The 19,773-nt window shown below is 42.4% G+C and overlaps 1 protein-coding gene across 1 annotated transcript in view; it reads right to left on the reverse strand.

The window, feature by feature from the left end:
* LOC122396787 overlaps nt 1–19,773 on the reverse strand; it is a 78,166-nt gene that overhangs the window by 14,683 nt on the left and 43,710 nt on the right. Inside the window, exons 3-8 of the mRNA XM_043395460.1 lie at nt 7,734–7,883; nt 4,726–4,920; nt 3,444–3,529; nt 2,384–2,580; nt 1,868–1,985; nt 1,389–1,628 (exon numbers count right to left, since the gene is read on the reverse strand). Of these exons, the coding sequence (XP_043251395.1) occupies nt 1,389–1,628; nt 1,868–1,985; nt 2,384–2,580; nt 3,444–3,529; nt 4,726–4,920; nt 7,734–7,883 (986 nt within the window). The remainder of the gene's footprint in view (nt 1–1,388; nt 1,629–1,867; nt 1,986–2,383; nt 2,581–3,443; nt 3,530–4,725; nt 4,921–7,733; nt 7,884–19,773) is intronic.

Here is a 19,773-nt window from a genome sequence, read left to right on the forward strand (position 1 = left end):
AGCGACGGTAGACTGCAGCGTGCACGAGACACCGGCGCAGTGTCGTGAAGTTTCTTCGGTGGCCCGAGACACGAGCCTGACTAAGGGAACTGAGTGCGGGGGCCTCGAGATGGTAAAAAGAAGCGGCGGACTTAGTTCTTGGGAAACAGCCATATGCTTCGAAGGGATAGGTCGCTTGGAAACGAGCTACCTTAAATCAGGATACTTAACGCTAACCCTACCGACACTTCGAATGACCAGTCTTCCTTTTACTCTCTTACTAAGCAACGTGCGTACTTTTTTTGCATTATTTTTTCTTAACACCTGCATCTTAAAAATCTGTAGAAAAATATTCAATGATTTTATTCTAATTGTGTATAAGTTGTTGTAAGGAGCTCTCGAAGGTTCCTTTTATGTAGGGTACGAAGGTAAAGCTTCATTAGTTTCGTGGTCGATCCGCCCACGACTGGAGTCTACGTTAGGTCTGCAAGGGTTGCTTCTGGTTGGGGTTAAACTATCGACTGACTTCACATTAGGTCTAGACAGAATACCTGGCTGGTTATACAGTCCACAACAAAATTATAAGACGTATTTGAATCTCTAGTGTTTTAAAGCAGTGTTTGTTAAAGCAGTAACGTTTGGAACAGTTGCTGACCAATTATTAAACACTGAGGATTGTTCCTAACACATTGGTTCACTGCTTTAAAAATTAGATACAATTAAATGTACACACTGATAGCAGAACGTCGGAACGCTATTAGAAATTTACTCAAAAAACAAATCAGGGGGTGCTCCAATTGAGCATTCAAAGTTAGGCATTTGATTTGTTAACGAGAAACGGAAGGATACCGAAAATGTAAAATTAATAACCGGCAAAGCAACACCAAATGTAAAACGAATCGTTGTGGGTACGATTATTTCTCAGCAGGATAATGCATCTATGTCATGCAGGATAATGACATCGCGTGTCCTCTCTCCTCAATTTAGTCACATTTCTTTTTGCATTTACATTAGACAAATTATACTGTTCTGCAATTGAGGATAATAAATATCCTCGTTTCATGCGATCGTAAATCCTCAATTCTTCTAAAAGGATGCTTTCTCTTTGTCAGCGTGAACAAAATATTGCTATACGTTAACGTATTAAGTTACGCTTGTAACATCGAAGAAAAATAGAAAAATGGATTCGATGGTAATTGTTTACAAGAAACTGTTTACGATATCACTAATATATTGTTTTATAATTCAATATAAATCAAGGTCTAGGTTAGATCGAGTCTAATTTATATTCGTGGCTGGGTCTTGTCTAAAAATTTACGATAATCATTCTTTCCCCGGGTGTCTGACATGCAACGATCAATTTTTAAGAGGGTAACTATGGTGCTACGTGTGAACAGAAACGTACTTACGCCAGAGTAGTCCTGCATCGCCTTCGGATGCGAGAAAACGTACATGTAGCTTTTCGGGTTCGACCTTGAGTGTAAATTCGCGGTCATCATTAATGGCGCGACGGTCCCGCTGTCGGAGATCGCCTCCAGAACCAGATCCCGATTCTTCGTCGCGTACTCGTTCGTAAATCCGGCGGAGAAGTCACCGTATTGTTCCAGAATCTTCGATAGGATGAGCTCCGGTTCGAGTTCGTGCGTTGCCTGGCGACGAAGGAATATACCATCACTTACCCCACGGAATGTCTAGCGAATTTCGGCGGATTCGATATCGATGCACCCACATTTCACCCCACGAATTTATTCTCCCCGACCGTTCCACCGATTGCTTCAATAATTTTTAAATTCTTTTATCGTGCAATAGTGCTTAAACTCTTTGTCGTTCGCGACGTCGGCTAGTTTAAATTCACGGAAATTTTCCTATCGGTATATCGATCTTGTACCTTAGCGTGATCTCTGAGGACCTCGTCCCTCTGGCCGTCCAGCAATCCGTGTAATAAAGCAACCGGTGGTAGAATATGAAACTTCTCCGATTCCGTAACGCCGTACATCAAGTCGAACCTGGACAAAAGGATAGTTAATGTCAGTGATATATTTCTCAGCCCAATGCTGGAATTGTACACGACATTGAGGTATATTGGTTGGAATACGTTTGTGGGTCGTATAGAGTTCTACCTTTGATCAGATTTTTATCAGTGATTTATAAGTGTTGCAAATTCTAGGATATTCAAGGTTCGTATGATTTCTTTTAGGTTTTTATTCTACTCGTGATTATTGCTATTATTTTTTAGAAAATCTGAACTGTCTTGCCAGAAAACGTACATTATTTTTACTTTGTATTAATAGGCGATATTGAAGTGACATTAAAAACTGTTATTTTCAAATGGAAAATTATACCAACTGAAATTTGACAAAATGTGATTCCTCTGATATAAGATGTATTGTGCTTTGAGCCATACCTGCCAAACAATTGGCGATTTTTCATCAAGTTCAAAGGTTTTTCGGGAATGACAGCGTTGTCAATCAGCGGGGCGAAGGCTGGCACGTATTTCGGTTTGTGAATCTTCACGTCTAGCAACGCGTTCACGTCTTGGCCGCGCAAACAGAACGCCAGGTCGCTGTCGGTGATGGTGGGGCAGTTTAAAGCATGCGCCACCTGAAAAATGATTCGAGCCATTTCTCAGCAACCCAATGAACGTTCCTCCGATCGCGGCTGCTCCTCGACGTGACGAGAAGCGATATTTCTTCCGGGCGAGTTTGAATCGCGAATCGTTTCTTCTCCGTTCTTTTTTGCGCGACCGCGAATACAAAGTCGATCGAGTGTGCCACGTCGCCGGGGGAACGTTGAAATTCGATAGGAGTTTGACGTCGACAGAGTTTCCAGTGAATAACACAGAGCGATCCTTAACCCTTTCGATGTTTAGATCGTACAACTTTCCAACAACTATAAAAAGCACTAACGGTGCATAGAACGTACACTGTGTGAACTGGTACGGTTATTAAATTCGTAAGTAAAATAATTGTATGTCTTTTCTAAGTCTCTTGCGAGAAGCAATTTTTAAAAATGACACCACGTCTTTTTGGATTACTTGTAACGAATATAACTAATTTTACTGGTAAAAAAAGTAGCCATCCAGAAGTTTATTAGTCTCATAGCATTGCAAACTCTGAAAAATATTGAACAGGAGGCAACTCGATGCAGTTTTGCCTGATATTAGATTCCCCGAAATAATTAACGTTTCATATTGATTTCGAGAACATCCGAGACGGTGTACAATTTTTCTGTTTACTTCGAGCTATAGATTTGCCGTGCACCTTTCGGACGTATTGACAGAGAACGAAGAGTGATCGTGAGAAAGTATAATACTGTGCTTGAAACCAAGATTGAGGAACGACCATCTCAACAGGAATAATAAAATAAAGGAGTGTTGCTCGGGCTGGCGCAATCGATCAATTTCGTGTTTGAAAAAGAGCCGGGAATACATGCGTTTCGATGGATATTCGTCGGGAAAGAAGTACCTGTTTGGTGATCTGCAGAGGCGCCTTCCCGATGGCGTCTGCGCTCAACGCCGAGCCTGACATCAGAATGGCCCGCTTAAACAGACCTGCACAGACGGGTGGCGGAGAAACGATTAATAACGCGCGTCCCTCGGGATCGGACAGCCGTCCGCCCCCGCGCGTAAAAATATTAAGTCCGGTTATTTTTCATTGCACAATATAATTATTGACCGGACACCGGCGGCATTGTGCCTTCGCCCGAACGAGAAAGGTTCTTTTTGGCCCCCGCCGCAGGTGAAAAATGACCGTCGTCCTCCTGCCTTTCTTCCTTATCCTCTACACAATGGTTATTCTTTTCCTTTTTCCATCTCCCGAGGGAACGCACCGGTCTTCGAGGGAGTGTCATCCCCGACGTTTCGTGCGGTTTCTGTTCTTACGTTTCCGAACGCGTTTCTCGACTGTCTTGACAGTCGTCCGACATATAATCGAGTTACACTACTTGCTGGAGCGCCGGGGACGACCCGAATGACCGCAGGATCACTAAATGACACTTTTTCCCTCTCAAGAAATGTAGGTTACTCGTCCTCGAGATAGACCCGCTATTAACACCGGAACTATCCAAGTGTAAAAAAGTTTACTCGACTGGATATTCGAAAATTGACCGTAGTTTTCTATAAGAGAACGAATAAACGTTTATTTCCATCGTTTTAATTTCTTTGGTACAAACGAATATACTATAATTGTTGGTGGTTCCAGCGTCGACAGCCGGAAACCAGAGTTGGGCAAATTTTATTCGCCAAAAATGTTCAAAAAATTTTAAACTCGTTCGCAAATCAGTTCCCGGTGAATTTATATTCGTAAATTGGAATCCATTAAAGGATTTTTTTAAATCGATATCCAGGCGAGCGAAGTTAATTTAATTTGACCGATCCTGGTGGAAACGAATTATAGTAAAAACAATTTTAGAATATAGTATTTTAGAGATTACTGATAAAAAAATCTGATTTATTTTACAAACTACTTTATGAATTGTAAAAAAAGTTTTTTAGTCCCTGCGGCGATTACATTTAATAATAATATTCGGGATAAGCTTCTAACTCGTTTTCTGCCGTTTAGCTACATCCTGTCACGCGCCCTTCCCATCCACGTCGACCGTATCAAACTTTTGCGTTTCTGGAATCGAAGTTTACACGAGCCCTTATCAATTTCGCGAAAACGGCGGCTACGTGTTCACCCGAAAGCGTCCTCTTAATATTCAGCTATCGCAGAAGTCGCAAACACGCGACACAGCAATAACCGTTACCTTTCTTATTAGCCACAGGGCTGATAAGCAGTAGATTAGCAAAAATGGCGCCGGTACCGTGGCCGACCAACGTAACGCTGTTCGGATCACCCCCAAACTCGGCGATGTTCTCCTTGAGCCAGAGAAGGGCCGCTATTTGATCTAGGAGCCCGAAATTGCTGGCGGTGTCGTCTCTGATACCGGGCCTCAAGAAACCTGTATCGTGATTTACGTTAATTGAACCGAAATCCCCGACACTGTTGCGTCTATTTCTTGGACAAATGTTAGGTCTCCGTGTGACAAAGGGCACACGTTTTCGTTCGACAGTTAAAGCAAGTTTTAGTATAACGTCGAATTTGGTTAACCCATATAAGTTACGATAGATTAGAGCTAAATTTAAATTACAGGTTGAGCAAAATTACAATCTGAATGGTGGAATTAAATGACTATTGGTTTAGGGTTAGATTAAATTCAAGTTAGCTTCCGTCGAGGGAGTTCCACGTTTTACAGTGTATAGTTTTAAGAAAGAAGAATTTTCACCGCGATACGAAACGTTAAAGTTTTAAAAGTTCGAGGAAGACGGTCTGTTACAGAAGAGACCGACGATCGGAAACTTTATAGCCTCTTTCGCGAAACCACACTTTGAAGCTTATGTAAGCGATTCCTCAAAAATTAATGAAGTCTCGGCTTACAATTCTAATAGCTTGTACATGGCCATCCGTGGCGCTGGGAATTATATCGACATCGATCACAGTTCCGTTGTTACCAATAATAATTTGTTTCGTTCAAAGTAACGCTATTTTACAAATTTTCAATTTTATCATGAATGATCAAATATAAACTTAAAACGATGTCTGTGCTTTGTCTAAATTTAACTAAAAAATCACGAAACTATTGATGTTCATAAACCCTGTATATCCAGAATAACTTCTAAACGATCCACATAGTAGTATTTTTTCTACAAATCTCTCAATATTTCCTTTGTTTCAGGACATCCAAACATTCCCAATTCAGTCAGAATTGAAATTAAAAAGATACTCTAGAAAGGAATAATACAATCAGACAATAGAATTTCTATCGTAATTAAAGTACCCATGAAATATTTTTTTTTAAATTCCCCATCCTTCGACGTCTCTGAAATCGTCGAAATGGAAACCTCGACGGGAACTGCTCATACTGGAGCAGCCTATCCCGCGTACCAAGAAATCACTGCAGAATGTAAACTGTCCTCGTGCAACCGGATCGTTCTTTTTGCACGCCAGAGCCACGCCGTGGGCCATATTTTTCCTCCCTTGTTTTGCAAAGGGCTGAAGTTATCTGCGGACTTCGCGCAAGCTAACTGTACCCGACCACCGGTGGCATCGGGGAGGGCGAAGTTAACTAAGCGCCTTCCCACCACTTTAACCTAATTTATGATTATGGTTCCGCGAGCCTCCGCTTTCTTTTCCCCCCCCCCCCCTGGCCCCCACCTCTTAAAGCACCCGCTCTTGTCGGATGTAGCGCGTTGGAGCTAACGCCGCGACGTCCGTCCATTTGCATTGCGCGCGGCGGTCGCGTTATCATTTTAGGGGAAAGGATAGGCGGAAGCTCGTCGTTACGGGGGTCGCGGAGCGTCGAGCGAAAGGGTGGAGGGGGGTGGTAGGGGGGAAAAAAATAGAGCAGGCCGTGGAGAAAAGCGCGGGTGGATCGATGGGGATGTTTCGCGGGCAAAAAGGACGCCTTTGTCTCGGCCCGCGAGCCTCCTTTCCCATCGAGAAGTTTCCTTTTGAGCGATATACGGCTGCCCGGGGTTACATGGAATTTTACGACCGTCCCCTTGCCCCCTCCCCTCACCACCTCCTGTCCCACCTGTACTCGTCGCGACTTTTTACCCTTGTGTAATGGATAGGAGTTTTTCTTCGGACGATAAATGTTGGAGCGTGTAATTGGACGTAAAAATTCCGCGGTGCCGGCTTGTGTGTCGCGTGACTTTGGTCGCGTGATGTTTTGCGCGAGGAATGTGAAATAATACAGGGCGGGGAAGGATAACTAGAGTTTGCGTAAGGTCGACGGTGTACTCAAAAGCTGATGAGACCGAAAACATGATGAAGGTTCCTGGGGTTTTAGAAATTTTGAAAATTCCAACGATGCAAATTGAATTTTAATCGATAAATTTTTTGGAATACTATGAAAATTACACAAATTTCTTTTCAGATACCGAGTTCGAAACAGTGAGACGATAAAAATTTCTTGAAAGTTCTTGGGAATTGAATTTCTGGAACGAAGGGCCCGAACCGAGTTATTTATACGAGCGGACTGTAAAAGATACGGAAAAGGTGGTACTTCCCTTCGTGAACGACGACGGATCGATAGATAGTTGCAGGAGTGAAATAAAAAGAAGTTTGTCGAAGATCAAAAACCGATGGAGCAGTCAAACGTGAACATTAATGAAGCAGAATTTCTGATTTCATGCAAGACTGCTGCCAGCGGCGTTTGGAAAGATTTCATAAATTCGTATCGACGTGTCAGCGAAGGCTTGTTCCACATTTCCCGGCGAAATTTCGAATCCAGAACGATTATGATCTATTTTGTTTTTATCCTCTCTTCCATCGTTCCTCCATTTCCTTCGACATCGCGGAACCTTTTGGCGAGAAGAACCATGCACGTTTAAGGGGAGTTTTATGTTTCGACGTGATGAAATATAGGATACCTTCTGGAATTTATAAACGAAAATCTACGATATTCAACGTTTTGATGTTCGCCAAACTTATTAAGCGATCATCGAAGAACCTGTACAAACTTTCATTCATAAATATAATTAATTTCAACGATCTGAAATACGAAAATAAATGAATAAAATTGAGTTTAACGCTGGAGACTGCGGCAGACTGTATTCCTCAAGCTTTGTTTGTTTAAAAAATAATTTACTTTAATTGAAAGAATTCTTTCCACGTGTAAAACGTGGAGCCCGCTTTAGGGTTTGTTATTGGGACTCAGTTATCGAGGCGTACTATTGAAACGCGTCTGATCAGAGTGCTTGATCTACTTACCGAGGATGCCTAAGCGAAAGTTGATAGTGACGAAGACGACGTTACCATAAGCTGCCAATATAGTACCGTCGTAGGGGTTGCCACTGTTCCATTCGAAGCTCTCCCCGTGGATGAACACCATCACAGGGTACTTTCTTAGGGTCTTCTGGCCTGTCAGCAGAAGGGTGAACGTTTTACAAAATAAAGAAAAACTTCTGATTCCTTTCATCCGTAACTACGCCTCGTCAACTCTCATACGGTGAAATAATAACCAAATTTTGTATAAATTTGGAAATTATATACGATACATTTCCGATACAACATTTATCGAACATTTTCAAACAGGAAATAATGATTAAATATTTAGTTGGGCATTGTTTGAAATAAGTAAACCTATTATTAATTGGTCATATGGTTAATGTTAATTAAAATTAAATTTATTCGCGAACGAGTGACAAGCGAACAATGCAATTAATTGTTCGTACCGAACATAAAATAAAATTCGTTACAGCGGAAATTCATCGGAACAAAATTTGAATTACTTCGGGGTAATTATTTACGTGGACACTTCGATACAATTGAAATCAGTAAATCTTTGTTTGTACGGTAAATACGTCAATCACTCGCGATAATTGATGGAAATGCAATTCCATAAATATTTATCATTGTTATTAATTAACATCTGTCGATGAATAAATTTCAACAAAGTCCAAATGGATTTTAACAAACGACAAATGGAACATTTTATGGAAACTTTTCCCTGTCTAGTAACCGCGACGATACCGAGAGGAGGGTATCCTCTTTCGTTTATTAGCAACAGTAATATCCTGTCTGAATTATGATTTCCACGAGGACGTCGTACCAGCCAGAGGTTTTTCGCGACGGCTTTTGATTTACGTCGGTCGAAAAATTATCGGCCGAATTTGCCTACGGGAGACGACGCACGCGCAAAGTCAGGTTAGTTTCAAAATTTATCACTCCAACCCCCTCCCCCCGCGTCCCTGTTCACAAACTATTCACTGTGAGTTTTCAGTATTAGGGTATCTATAAATTCTTCTCTACCATCCTGTAGACGACGTAGTTTCCTTTTAGCGAACGATCCACAAATTAGAGTAGAGCGAACCGCCCCAGTCACCCCCGTACCTACAACCCTCGAGATTTATCGGGGAATCTGTTTTACACGACTCCAGTTTCCATCGAGCAACGAACTTCGCACTGATATTTGAATACCGCGTCGATCAGAATTAAATTAAACCGTTCGTTTATTCTTCGATCCTCACCAACCCCTAATAGCATAACTAAAAATTGGAGGAGTAGAATTTTTCGCTTCTCGTTATATTCATTCCTATACGTTTCTTTGCAAAATAAATTACCTGTGTGCTTGCAACATTTTTGGCGAAATATTTCACAGACAAGTTTCCTTTTAGTTTCTTTTGAAAAAAATTTGAATTAACAAGCTAGCAAAAAATGAATATTTTCTGTATTTTTTTGGTATACATCAAAATATATAAAACAAATATTGGATACAAAATATTGTAGTTTACAATAGTGAATTCTTCTCTTACTGTAATTTTATCATTCGAATTAAAATTCTTCCTTTGATATACAAACACTAGAATATATATTATGAAAAGAGTGTTCACGTTTTTGTATAAACGGAATACTCTTTCCCGTAAGAAATCCTATCGTATCAGTTTCCACGCGTTGGAAAACGATAAAACGTTATTTTTTATGTTCACCGGAATGGCTGAGTTTCTGAACTTTCCGGGGCAAAAACAGCAAAAGACAAGACTCCACGGTGCAACCCCCCCCCTCCCGTAAACTGTAAACTGCCCGGACTTTTAACTGCCAGCCTTTTCTAGGTCCGAACGTTCCTTTGAAACGGAGCGAAGTCTGTTGCTTAAGTAATTTCCGGCAGAAGTTTCGGTGTAACCTTACCCTCCATGTACATATTTTTTCGTTCTTTCCCCGGACGGATAGAAGTAATGGCGGTGGTTGCGCGCGTGTCCAATCTCGAAACCCACCATACGGCATTATTGCGTCCATCTTCGCGGACGAGCGAGAAAGACGAGTTTTTTATTAGTCGGTGCACCCGCGGCAAACACCGCCTTTGCTAAATATTTCGCGGCGGTGGCCGAATTTGTTATGCTAATAGGACGCCGTATGTTTTACCCCCGACGTCTGCCGCGGACGTGTGCCTCGGGGGCGTGAGAAAATGTTGCGAGTAAATAGGGAAGAAATAAACGTTGAAACGGCGAATAAAAGGGATCGTCGGTGTCGTTCGCGACTTGTTAACACGTTTATGGGCTGCCAGAGAAATATGGAGCTATACGAGAGGTAAAATTGAATCATTTGCCATAGAGGGGTGGAACGGTAGGTTATTACATGAGCTCCTTCCCGCGCGATGGTCGGTTTTTATCGAGCGACGTTCATTATTTTTAATAACGCTTCAGCCCTGTTGTCGAGTACCGAGAGCTATAATATATTCATTGGTTTTGCTTCGTTCAAACGTTTCTCTTTAACCCTGAATAACTTAAGGTTGGAAGTTTGGAGCGTACACTATTTGTCAGGTGTTAAAGATTTTCTGGAAATATTTATTTAACAATTTGTTTCAATTTTAACAAAATTATAACGTTACTATATTTTATTCGTTTCCTAATATAGGAAATTGCAATTGCCCGGAAAATACTTACATTTGAGATATCGAAAGCACGGGTATGGTCGACGAACCTCTGGTCATCGATGCGACAACTTGTTGCTATGACTTTCTAATGTCGATACTTGATAACTGTTAACTTTAATAAAAATTCTTCGCGCCCGGAAGTACGATGAAACGATTTAAATGAGATTTATATTCGACGCGAGAGCGAGTTAGTTTCCAAAATATTCGAAATGTCCATATTTTAGGCGACCATTTTGCGCGGTAGAGACCTAACGAAAAACGGGTCGATACGATCGTACCAAAGGCACTCCTGCAATAATAAATGCGCCGTGTGGCCGCTTCCATGAGATCGTATCGACCTATTTTCTGTTGCGTTTCCCCGCAAATGGCCGCGTTAAAAAGGGACTCGTGTGATCCCACCCCTATTCAGGGGATGGTTCATCTTCGTGGTTAATGACGGGGATTCATCACCGCCCAAATGTCAGAAGGATGCTCGGAACGTGCAAATAGCGCGTTAACTCGAGATCCGGCGGGCTTGGACATTTTGATTAACTTTTGTTTTTGGGTCAGAGAAATTGATTTTTCCCGAGCGCGTGTGATCTCGCGAGAGAAAAAGGAACGAACTGCGTCGACGATGCTGTCGCGGCGCAGTAAATTTCATTAAACAAAAGCTAAAAAAAACAAGGCGACATTTTGAAACTTTCTATCAAAGTCGTCTATACAAATTTTTTTTAATGCCCTCCTATTGTACACATAAATCGAGTTTTATAAACAAAGGTTGAGTTCTGTAAAAGTCACTGCCAATCGCGTAGAACAAGTAAAAAATAGATAGGTACATGCGACCATAATTATCTCGAATAAAATAACGAGAGAAGTTTTATAATTTGCATCAACTTTTTGCTTGCACTTTTTCGTGTTTTAAGTTGATTAAACATTGCATAATTCATTTTTCATCCTACATTTTAGGATGTTTTATGAAAAAAATTTTCGTAATAATAGATGAGGGTTTCATTGAATTGCCAACAATTCCAAGTGTCACATTATTTTTCTGCTCGTTGCCCTCCAGTTGTAATCAGTGAGGGTACTTTATGAGTTTATTAATTTATAGTTTATCAGTATCTATTTTTCTAAATAGAGAAGGAAATATTCGAAATTTCCTGGGCATCTAGACACGAGGAAAACTTCGATGTCGCTGGTGGAAAAAATTGCTGGAAATAGCGTCAACCGGATCGCTGAGATAAATGGAAAAGCTCGCTGGCTAAGCTTCGGCCGTGAAATTTCCATGAAAATTAAAAGGCGGATCGATACAGTCCGCGGGAAATTGACGTATGGCGATCTCGTGCAACGGGGGATACTCTCATCTTGGTTCGACGGTGCACGTTGGCGCGTCGCGGCGTAGATCGAAACATCCGCTATAAATCAATCGACGCGAACCTATATCCTAATAAAAAGTACCGACGTCGACGTTCGTGTAGCTGTAAAAAGATATCGCGTGGTAAACTTCGCCGCGGCAATATCGAGGAAACCGGACCGTCCAGAGGAACATATTTATGTTTAAACCTCGTTTCCCACGGTCTTCGGTGCACTGTAATATTACAACACTCGAGCTTTCCGAGCCACGGCATCGCCCGTTAGCGTCTGCCACGAAATGGAAAACGAAAATGCGCTGCGGCCTTGTATTCGCTGTGTCCCAGGATTTTCCGCCCAACCCTCGCAGTATGCTCTACGTCACTGGTGGCCAAATTCCGGATTTCCCACATCCTCGCTTCGCCTCCCATATATTTCAACAATTTATTAAATTGGAGTACAACCCATAAATAACAAATAAACTGTAATACCTTTTCCGGTCTAATTTACAAGATTTATTTGTGCGCGTTTCACTGACGTTTTAAAACTTTTTAAAACTAAGCTACCTGAGCTACCAAAAATTAATATAAAACATATTGTACAAGGTCCAGACTGGAATACTCCCTTATTGAATTTTATTCTAGATGGAAATATTTATCATTGCCAAGTATTACAAGCAAATTTCAAGCACGACGAGAATAGATAAAAGTTTATACAGAGAATCGTTCTGCTGGTAGCATAAAGGAGTCTAAATCAAACTCACCGACGCGCCTCTAAATTTCCACGCGTAATCGAGCTCGACCCTTTCCGCGGGATTCGAAGCAATAACCACCCAAGTGCGCCCCCGGCGCGCGAAAACAATAACGCGACATCGACGATACGAGCGATAAGTAACGGCCGCCGTGCTCGTGAAATTAAAAGTTCCATTCTTCTTATCGCCCAGGACCCGCGCGTAACTTATATTCCGACAGTATAATTCACGATACGAATCAACGTAGTCGCCAGCTGCGGCGTTTCTGCATAAAAACAAATCGACGTTCGATTTACGAGCGACCCCTTCGAGGGCGGCTTTTTCCGCGTAATCATTTTCGCGACCCATCGTTTCTGACCGGCGTCGACTAAATATTTATAGCCAATAGATAGTGTTTCAAAGTCGATGTACGATTTTCTTTTATGCGTATAGGGGTGTTGACGACGAGCCCCGAAGTCGCTGGGATTCAAGGTCGATCGCGAGGAGACGCGTCAACGTTGCAACGGGAACACCCACCGTTTCGAAAGGGTGGTTTCTCCAGGGGTGGAAAATAAGTGAGCTTCTGCCACCTCGTGGTGGAGCCACGAAACTGGCCTCAGCGAGGGGTTGCTCCGCGAGGGAACAGATGTCAGCACGAAGCGTGTTTCCGCAGACTCGAAAACAACCCCCATCGATACCAGCAATTTCGTTCGGGGAAAGAATAATGCGAGCCACTCTTTCTCGATGTTCGACGTTTCAGGCGGAAAGAAGGAATCCCTGAATCGACCCCTCGTCGCGGGCTTCCTGGGGAAAGGCGCGAGATCGATTCTTCGGGAATCGGAGAAGGCTGTGCGATTATTGGGTGAATCTAGGCGAGTTGAGTTTACAGCCGCTCGGGATTGTCGTCTAATGGATTTTAGGGGCGGCGGGTGGTGCCCGGAGAATGAAACAACACTGAATCGTGGTTAGAGGCTGCTTTGAATTCAGTTTGCAGTCGGGGAATTGAGAATAAAGAAATATTACCAATCGAAGAAGGTGGAAGAACTTTCTTTGGTAGCGACTTCTTTGACATAGTGTTCTCCGAAAATTTATTTGTTTACCGCTTTATTTCTTAACGAGAAAAATTATCGTGTTAAAAAAAATATTCAAGATCAAGGATATCTCGATAAAATCTTTCCACGATTTAGAGATACAACATACATTGTCCTAGACTCGATAGATTTTACGTAAAGGCATTGCAGAATATTCTCTCAGTCGATATAACTAATATCTAATTTATTTAACTGTCCATATTCACTAGTTTGTTCAAACTATCACAAATAGACATTCTTTTCCACCTGACAACCATGTCTTTCCAGAACAGCGGATAAAGGTTGCGGTAATAAGCGGAAAGGGTGGCAGTAAAAGCTCAAGGGTTGTTTTCGACGCGCTGCAGCATCGGAACTGAACTTCATTTGGCTCGCGGCAAAGGTCGTAACGCGACTTGGCACTTCGCAAGGAAACATTTCCCCGAGTTGTGCCCGACGTCGCGTTTATGAAACCACTTTTTCACTCGAGAACTCCAAAGGGGTCGAAGGTTAAACGATGTTTACTCGTCGAAATCGTTACTCGAGCGATTAATAGTCGCCGCCCCGTTCTGTGTATCGAAAGTGTACCGTGGTTTCCGTCTTCTGGAAACTACTTGAAACTTCCTTCCGGGCACAAACGACTATCCGAATCTGGTTTTTGGTGTCTTGGAGACTGTTTGAAAGTTTGCGTCCAAAATTTTACAGTCGTTCTTGTTAACTCCATATAAAATAAAAGAAGTTCCGAATGAAGCATTAACAGTTTTATAAAATATTATTTTTCGGTTGCCGTTAGATCGAAACAAAGCATTTCACGTTCAACGCAGTATTTGACGTTTCATATTCGAAACAAGAGGAAGCGTAACAATTTCAGGCGGAATGTATAAAAGAGCTATCAAAATATGCATTTTTTACTCGGATAAAAGCTCCGACGCGAGTTAAAAATACCCAAATGGTATTTGCTATTGTAGAATTCGCTTTATGTCCACTCCTGGATCATCGAGATACGCGGAAAAAGCTAACTACCTAATTTAATTGGAACGATGAAACCCTTGGTGTGTCCAAGGATCCATGAACGGTAATTGTAACGCACGGATTATCGTCGAATCGTACTTGGAAAACTTTGTCCTGCTATTTAGATCGACTCCACTCTTATTCACTTAAGCTTCTGCGCCCTGTTTGTTCGTTAGTCCGTTGGTAAATGGATTTAAATGCACCGAGGTTTTGCAGGGATAAAAATTGTCCGCGTAAATGGATTCTGACTTTAACCGAGCCAAGTAGGTACCTATGGCTGACTTGTTCCATTGTGAAAATGAATAAATGAAGCTATACCTAGCATAATACGATTTTGATCAGCACTGCCACCCTCTCCGTATATTACTTTTTTCTTTAATAGCACTGGCCTCGTTATAATACGATTTATAAATTTCAATGGACATTTATACACATATATATATAAGTTGGATATTTATTACGATTTATTACGGTTGTTAAAATTATGAAACGCGTGTCTGAAGTCAGTCTGAATGGAAGTACAGTTTAACTTTCTAAGATGAATATTTTTACCGAGTTATTCCTAAAATTGATTTATGAGTGAGAGTAGATCTAACGCGCTAGATCGCGGGAGGTCTACTCATACTTATTTCGCTCAACAATGCATTAAATGTAACACGCCATCAGCAAGAGTGCTCTTGGCTTTCTGGATTTTGCTCGCCGAGAATTCTGCACGCTGGAAACTTAAGTCGTGTTTTGACATACATCATCCCCCATTTACCCTTGTCACGGTTTCTCGTGATAACCGAGTACCCAGCCAAGGAACGCGGCTCGTTTAATAGACCGCCGTTGAAACGGGAATACCGATATGAATTTATCGGCGCCACATTTTGCCAGACAACAGCCACTTTCGCGAACTTCCCTTGACCCGACACCGTTACGCGCAGGCAAAGTGCGAAGTCGTGTCGTTCGCTTTTTATGAGGCATCCGTGCCGCGAGAATCTTGAAGAACAGAGACTCTCGAACGACTGTTGGAAAATGGCGTGCATCGGCCGCGAGAAACCTCGCGTTTCGATCCCCGTGGCAATCAGTCCCGGGTCCGGAAACTTACTTCCTGTTGCTAGCTAAGATTCGTGACACGTTAATGAAGACTAACATACTGTCTGATAGAACACAATTTTGTTTAATTCGAGCTGAACTGCACGTGTAGCATTTTTGAATACCAAATTATTAGACCATCTTTCATCGATGACACCTTCAATAGGCAAAAATGCAAATTTTTCGGCTGCTGAGTTACCAGATCTCTTGGAAAAAATTCCATTAATTCAGAAAAATCGGATGTGCCGTATCAACGTATCGGGGTCCAGCTCGCGATGCACTTATACCTCTTTAAATCAATAGTTTCCTCGGTATTTGATCGAACGTAGTGAAAATACTCTATGGCCTTGGTTACTCAATCTTTTGTCGTTGAAATTTTTTACGCGAAGGATGCTGTTACAAACTCAACAATAGTTGTTAAACAATAGTATTATTAATATTGCTATCTTGTTAACCATATGTTGAAATAAATATAGAATCCACTGTGACAAGCCAGCACGCTATCAATTACACCAAGATCGCTTCAGGAAACAATTTCTGCCTGTTCCTACTTACCTATTGCAAACGTTCTTCAAAATACAGCTATCTCATTTCAATTGCAAAGAACGGTCCCGGCGCATAATAATGTTACATTTTCCTCGACCAAGGGTGAGCAATGCCGAGTACGGGTAGGAGGGGGGGTGGAGTTAAAAAGAATTTCGTCGTAGCCGTCTACTTTTTCCCTCTACGAAGATGCACAGACGGCTTTCGTACGGACGTAGCGTCATATTACATTCGTCTCCGCATTTTCATCTCAAAGAATTATGGTCCCTTTGAATGCCCCTCGACCATTCACTTTGGAGGCCCTGGAAATCCGTCGTTATTCGGCTCCGCGTGCGAGTCGAGCGGATGGTATGCATCTTTTATGCAGAACCGTATGCACCTTCGAGTAACTACCGATTCCGTGGCCTGTCCGATCCTCGACAGAAGAAAGATGCTTCCTCGTTGCGATTCGAGACCCCCTCCCGCCCCTTACGGTTGTCCGACGTATTCATTTCGTCGCGAATGTGTGCCAGGCGGACGGGAAATTTGGCAGAGGAGTCGACGAGCGTTTGCTTCCTATCTAACCGCTGATTTGCCTTCCGGGTCTTCCCTCTCTGCCTCTGGCCCGTTAGTAACGTTTTAAAAAATTTTTTAAACTGCAGGAATTGCGAGAAAAGAAACGATACACATAACAATGGATTAAATATTAGATTACAACAAAAGTATTATCCAAACACTCTTAACTTTCACACGATTTACCTAGCAACAGATTAGGGGCTCAAACATCCCCTGAACAGCGTCAAACATTCAGAGATCCGGACATCTTCGATTTCCTCTAACAGTAACCCAAACAATGAAACCGAACCGTAACATCGAGCATCGCAACAAAAGCTACGAAACGAAATCGCGAAAGACGGTTGAGAGACAAGCAGGCAAACAACGAGACCGGTTGGAAGGCGAATAAATGGCTTCCAGGCTACACAAAACCATTGGCTACAGCGTGGATTTCTATCGTTAAACAAACACGATAGATTCTCCATGCAGATCGCGGGAGAGGTCTCGGAACGAAGAGGGATGAAAACCTTTGCTCCCGGCGAGGGCGTTTCTCTTCTCCGTTTCTTTCCACTCTCTCCGTCATCTTTCCCTTTATTCTTCTTTACCTTCCGCTTCGCCAGCGAGGAAACAGAACCGTGAGAGATCCGAATGTTCGATACGAACAGACTGCGGTGTAGATACATGGTCCGGCAAAGCCTTCCATTATCCTGGACGACGCTATTCAATCCAAGCTACACGTATTCCGATGTATTACGCGGAGCGTCTCGAGTAGATAGGACGTCGCAACGATCACACCCTCTCACGTGCGCCGTTCTCCATAAACAGATCCGTTTATCAGCGACCCCCGCCACCCACCCCCTGTCGTGATAAACTCGCAACCCGGACACGAGAATCCGTCAGCTCCACACAGACGTTTTCAACGCTTCTTCCTGCCCATCCCACGAAGATACCCGATCCTTCTCGTGTTTTTCCTCGGAACGGGGTGCACGAGGCGCAAGGTATGTGTAACATTGTTGCAAGACGCTCCCCTTACCCGGGAGTGGACTTCGAAACGCGATTTTGAATCCTCCGAAGCTTCTCTTAGTATCCTGTTCGAACTTTCCCCGAGATATCTTCGAAAATTCTTCAGAATTTTAGTTACACTCCGGTGCGTAAGAATGAAAGACAAGGTCTGAAATTTCCTTTGTTGTCCGATAAGTACGTCCTTTCCTTGCTTTGAAACAGGAACCACGATAGTTTGCTTACTTTGCTTCGCGTGTTCTCTCTCTCGCCCCGTTCGACGACCTTCTACCCTTACAGTTTTCAATTTCGCATGTTGGAGCAGCGATTCCAGACGTCTCGACGTCGCGACACGACAGGGAATGAAGGCAATAAACAAACGGGGCTGCCACTTTCTTCGCGCCGTCGTACTCGCGGGCTGACAAATCGCCCGGCCGCGCTCAAAGACGAATTTCGACGCGCGGGGAACGCGAAAAAACGACCAACGGACCTCTAACGATGCGGACGATTAACGTTTATCCCGCGGATAATGAGAATCGCATGCATAATGAAGCGACGCACGAAAGAACCCCGGGGGTTGCGGCTGTCGTATTTCTATCGATATTCCGGAACAATGCGAACCGAGGGTCGGAGTATTCGTCGAACATCGAGCTCGCGTAGAAAACTTTTCGACATTTTATTCTTGACTTGTCGATTCCAAGGGCTTTTATTTCTTTTTAATTTTCAGCGCTTTTGCGCGTATACAAAAGCACACAAGAACTTTATTTATAAATTTTAATGTACGATGTTTCAGCAAATAAAGTGTATTCAATTTTTTCTATAACTAGAGATGCAGTTCATTTATTTCAGATAAATTAACTGTATCTCTAGTATAAAAATTATATCTTTAAAGCAGACTTGGATATTCAGATTCATAGTCGAATATTTCCTGAAATATTCTCGAATATAAACAACAGACTCATCGATTTCAGACCATTATGTAATAGTTACTCTTTTCAATCATACGTTGAGTCAAAAGAAAGTCTACATTTAAGAAACTGTTTCTGTTGAAAGCCAGCAGCATTGCTCGACAGAAATTTATTCGAGAAATGTACGAGCGTTGCAAATTCTATGGGATTTAAAAATATCCCTTCGAGTTTCATTTCCGAAGCCTCCCACGTAATCCGTGAAAGACGAAACAAATCTCGGTTTGACGTCCTTGCCAGATCCGTGACGCAATATTTGTTTAAAAGACGACCGTGGAAATCCTGCCCTAACGAGTAAACGAATTCACGAGTTATCCATATCGCCGTTCATCCCCCTTTACGTCAACGCTGTTATCGCGTGATCCAAGGAATTGTTATTTAAATTGGACGCGGCATGCTTTTATGGCTCGAGACGACTCGAGTGCGGATAAATATTAAAAAATAAACAATCCTCCGGTGTCGAACGAGTCGCTGAAAGATGGATTGGTCTACAGTTTGGAATATAAATTTTACAGCAGTTAACACGCTGAGAATCTAGACCAATGCACTTCTTGAACGTTGGAATATTTTTATCTTGATTTTATATACAACTAAAGATTCATCCGAATATCCGAACATTGTTCAACAAAAACTGTTTTTCCTATAAATTTTCTTCGCTCTCTGTGCTGTTGAATATTCATAAAAATAATCTACTTCTATCTCGAACCGCGAATCCGAAAAATTGTGCAAAACTAAGCAGGATTTTTCCTTTATTTATATCGAAATACCCTTTGCGTTTCGTTCGTTTATGTACATGGGGAATCATCTTCATGAATATGTTTCAGCCGTGGCAAATAAATATAGCGGAATATCGAAGGACGCTAACGATGGACGATGGCAGCAGCCGTAAATATCGCGACGTTCCGTGTAGCGCGCATTTAATTGCACGCCAAAAATTATTAACAATTATGTCCGCCGCGGTGGCATCAGCTTTCACGGAGATATAACTTCGCGGGAAGCGCGAATTTACGCATTCCCTGTAATTCCGCAATATTTACGTTCCATAGGAGGGTAAACAATAAACGAGAAAGAAACGGGGAACGATGCTGCAAGGCACAGGGACCGCGATCCCCCAACGTATTTGCCT

The sequence above is a fragment of the Colletes gigas genome, unplaced genomic scaffold (assembly GCF_013123115.1).
Source record: "Colletes gigas isolate AHSC1104 unplaced genomic scaffold, ASM1312311v1 Colletes_gigas_Sc00008, whole genome shotgun sequence".
Classification (NCBI taxonomy): domain Eukaryota; kingdom Metazoa; phylum Arthropoda; class Insecta; order Hymenoptera; family Colletidae; genus Colletes; species Colletes gigas.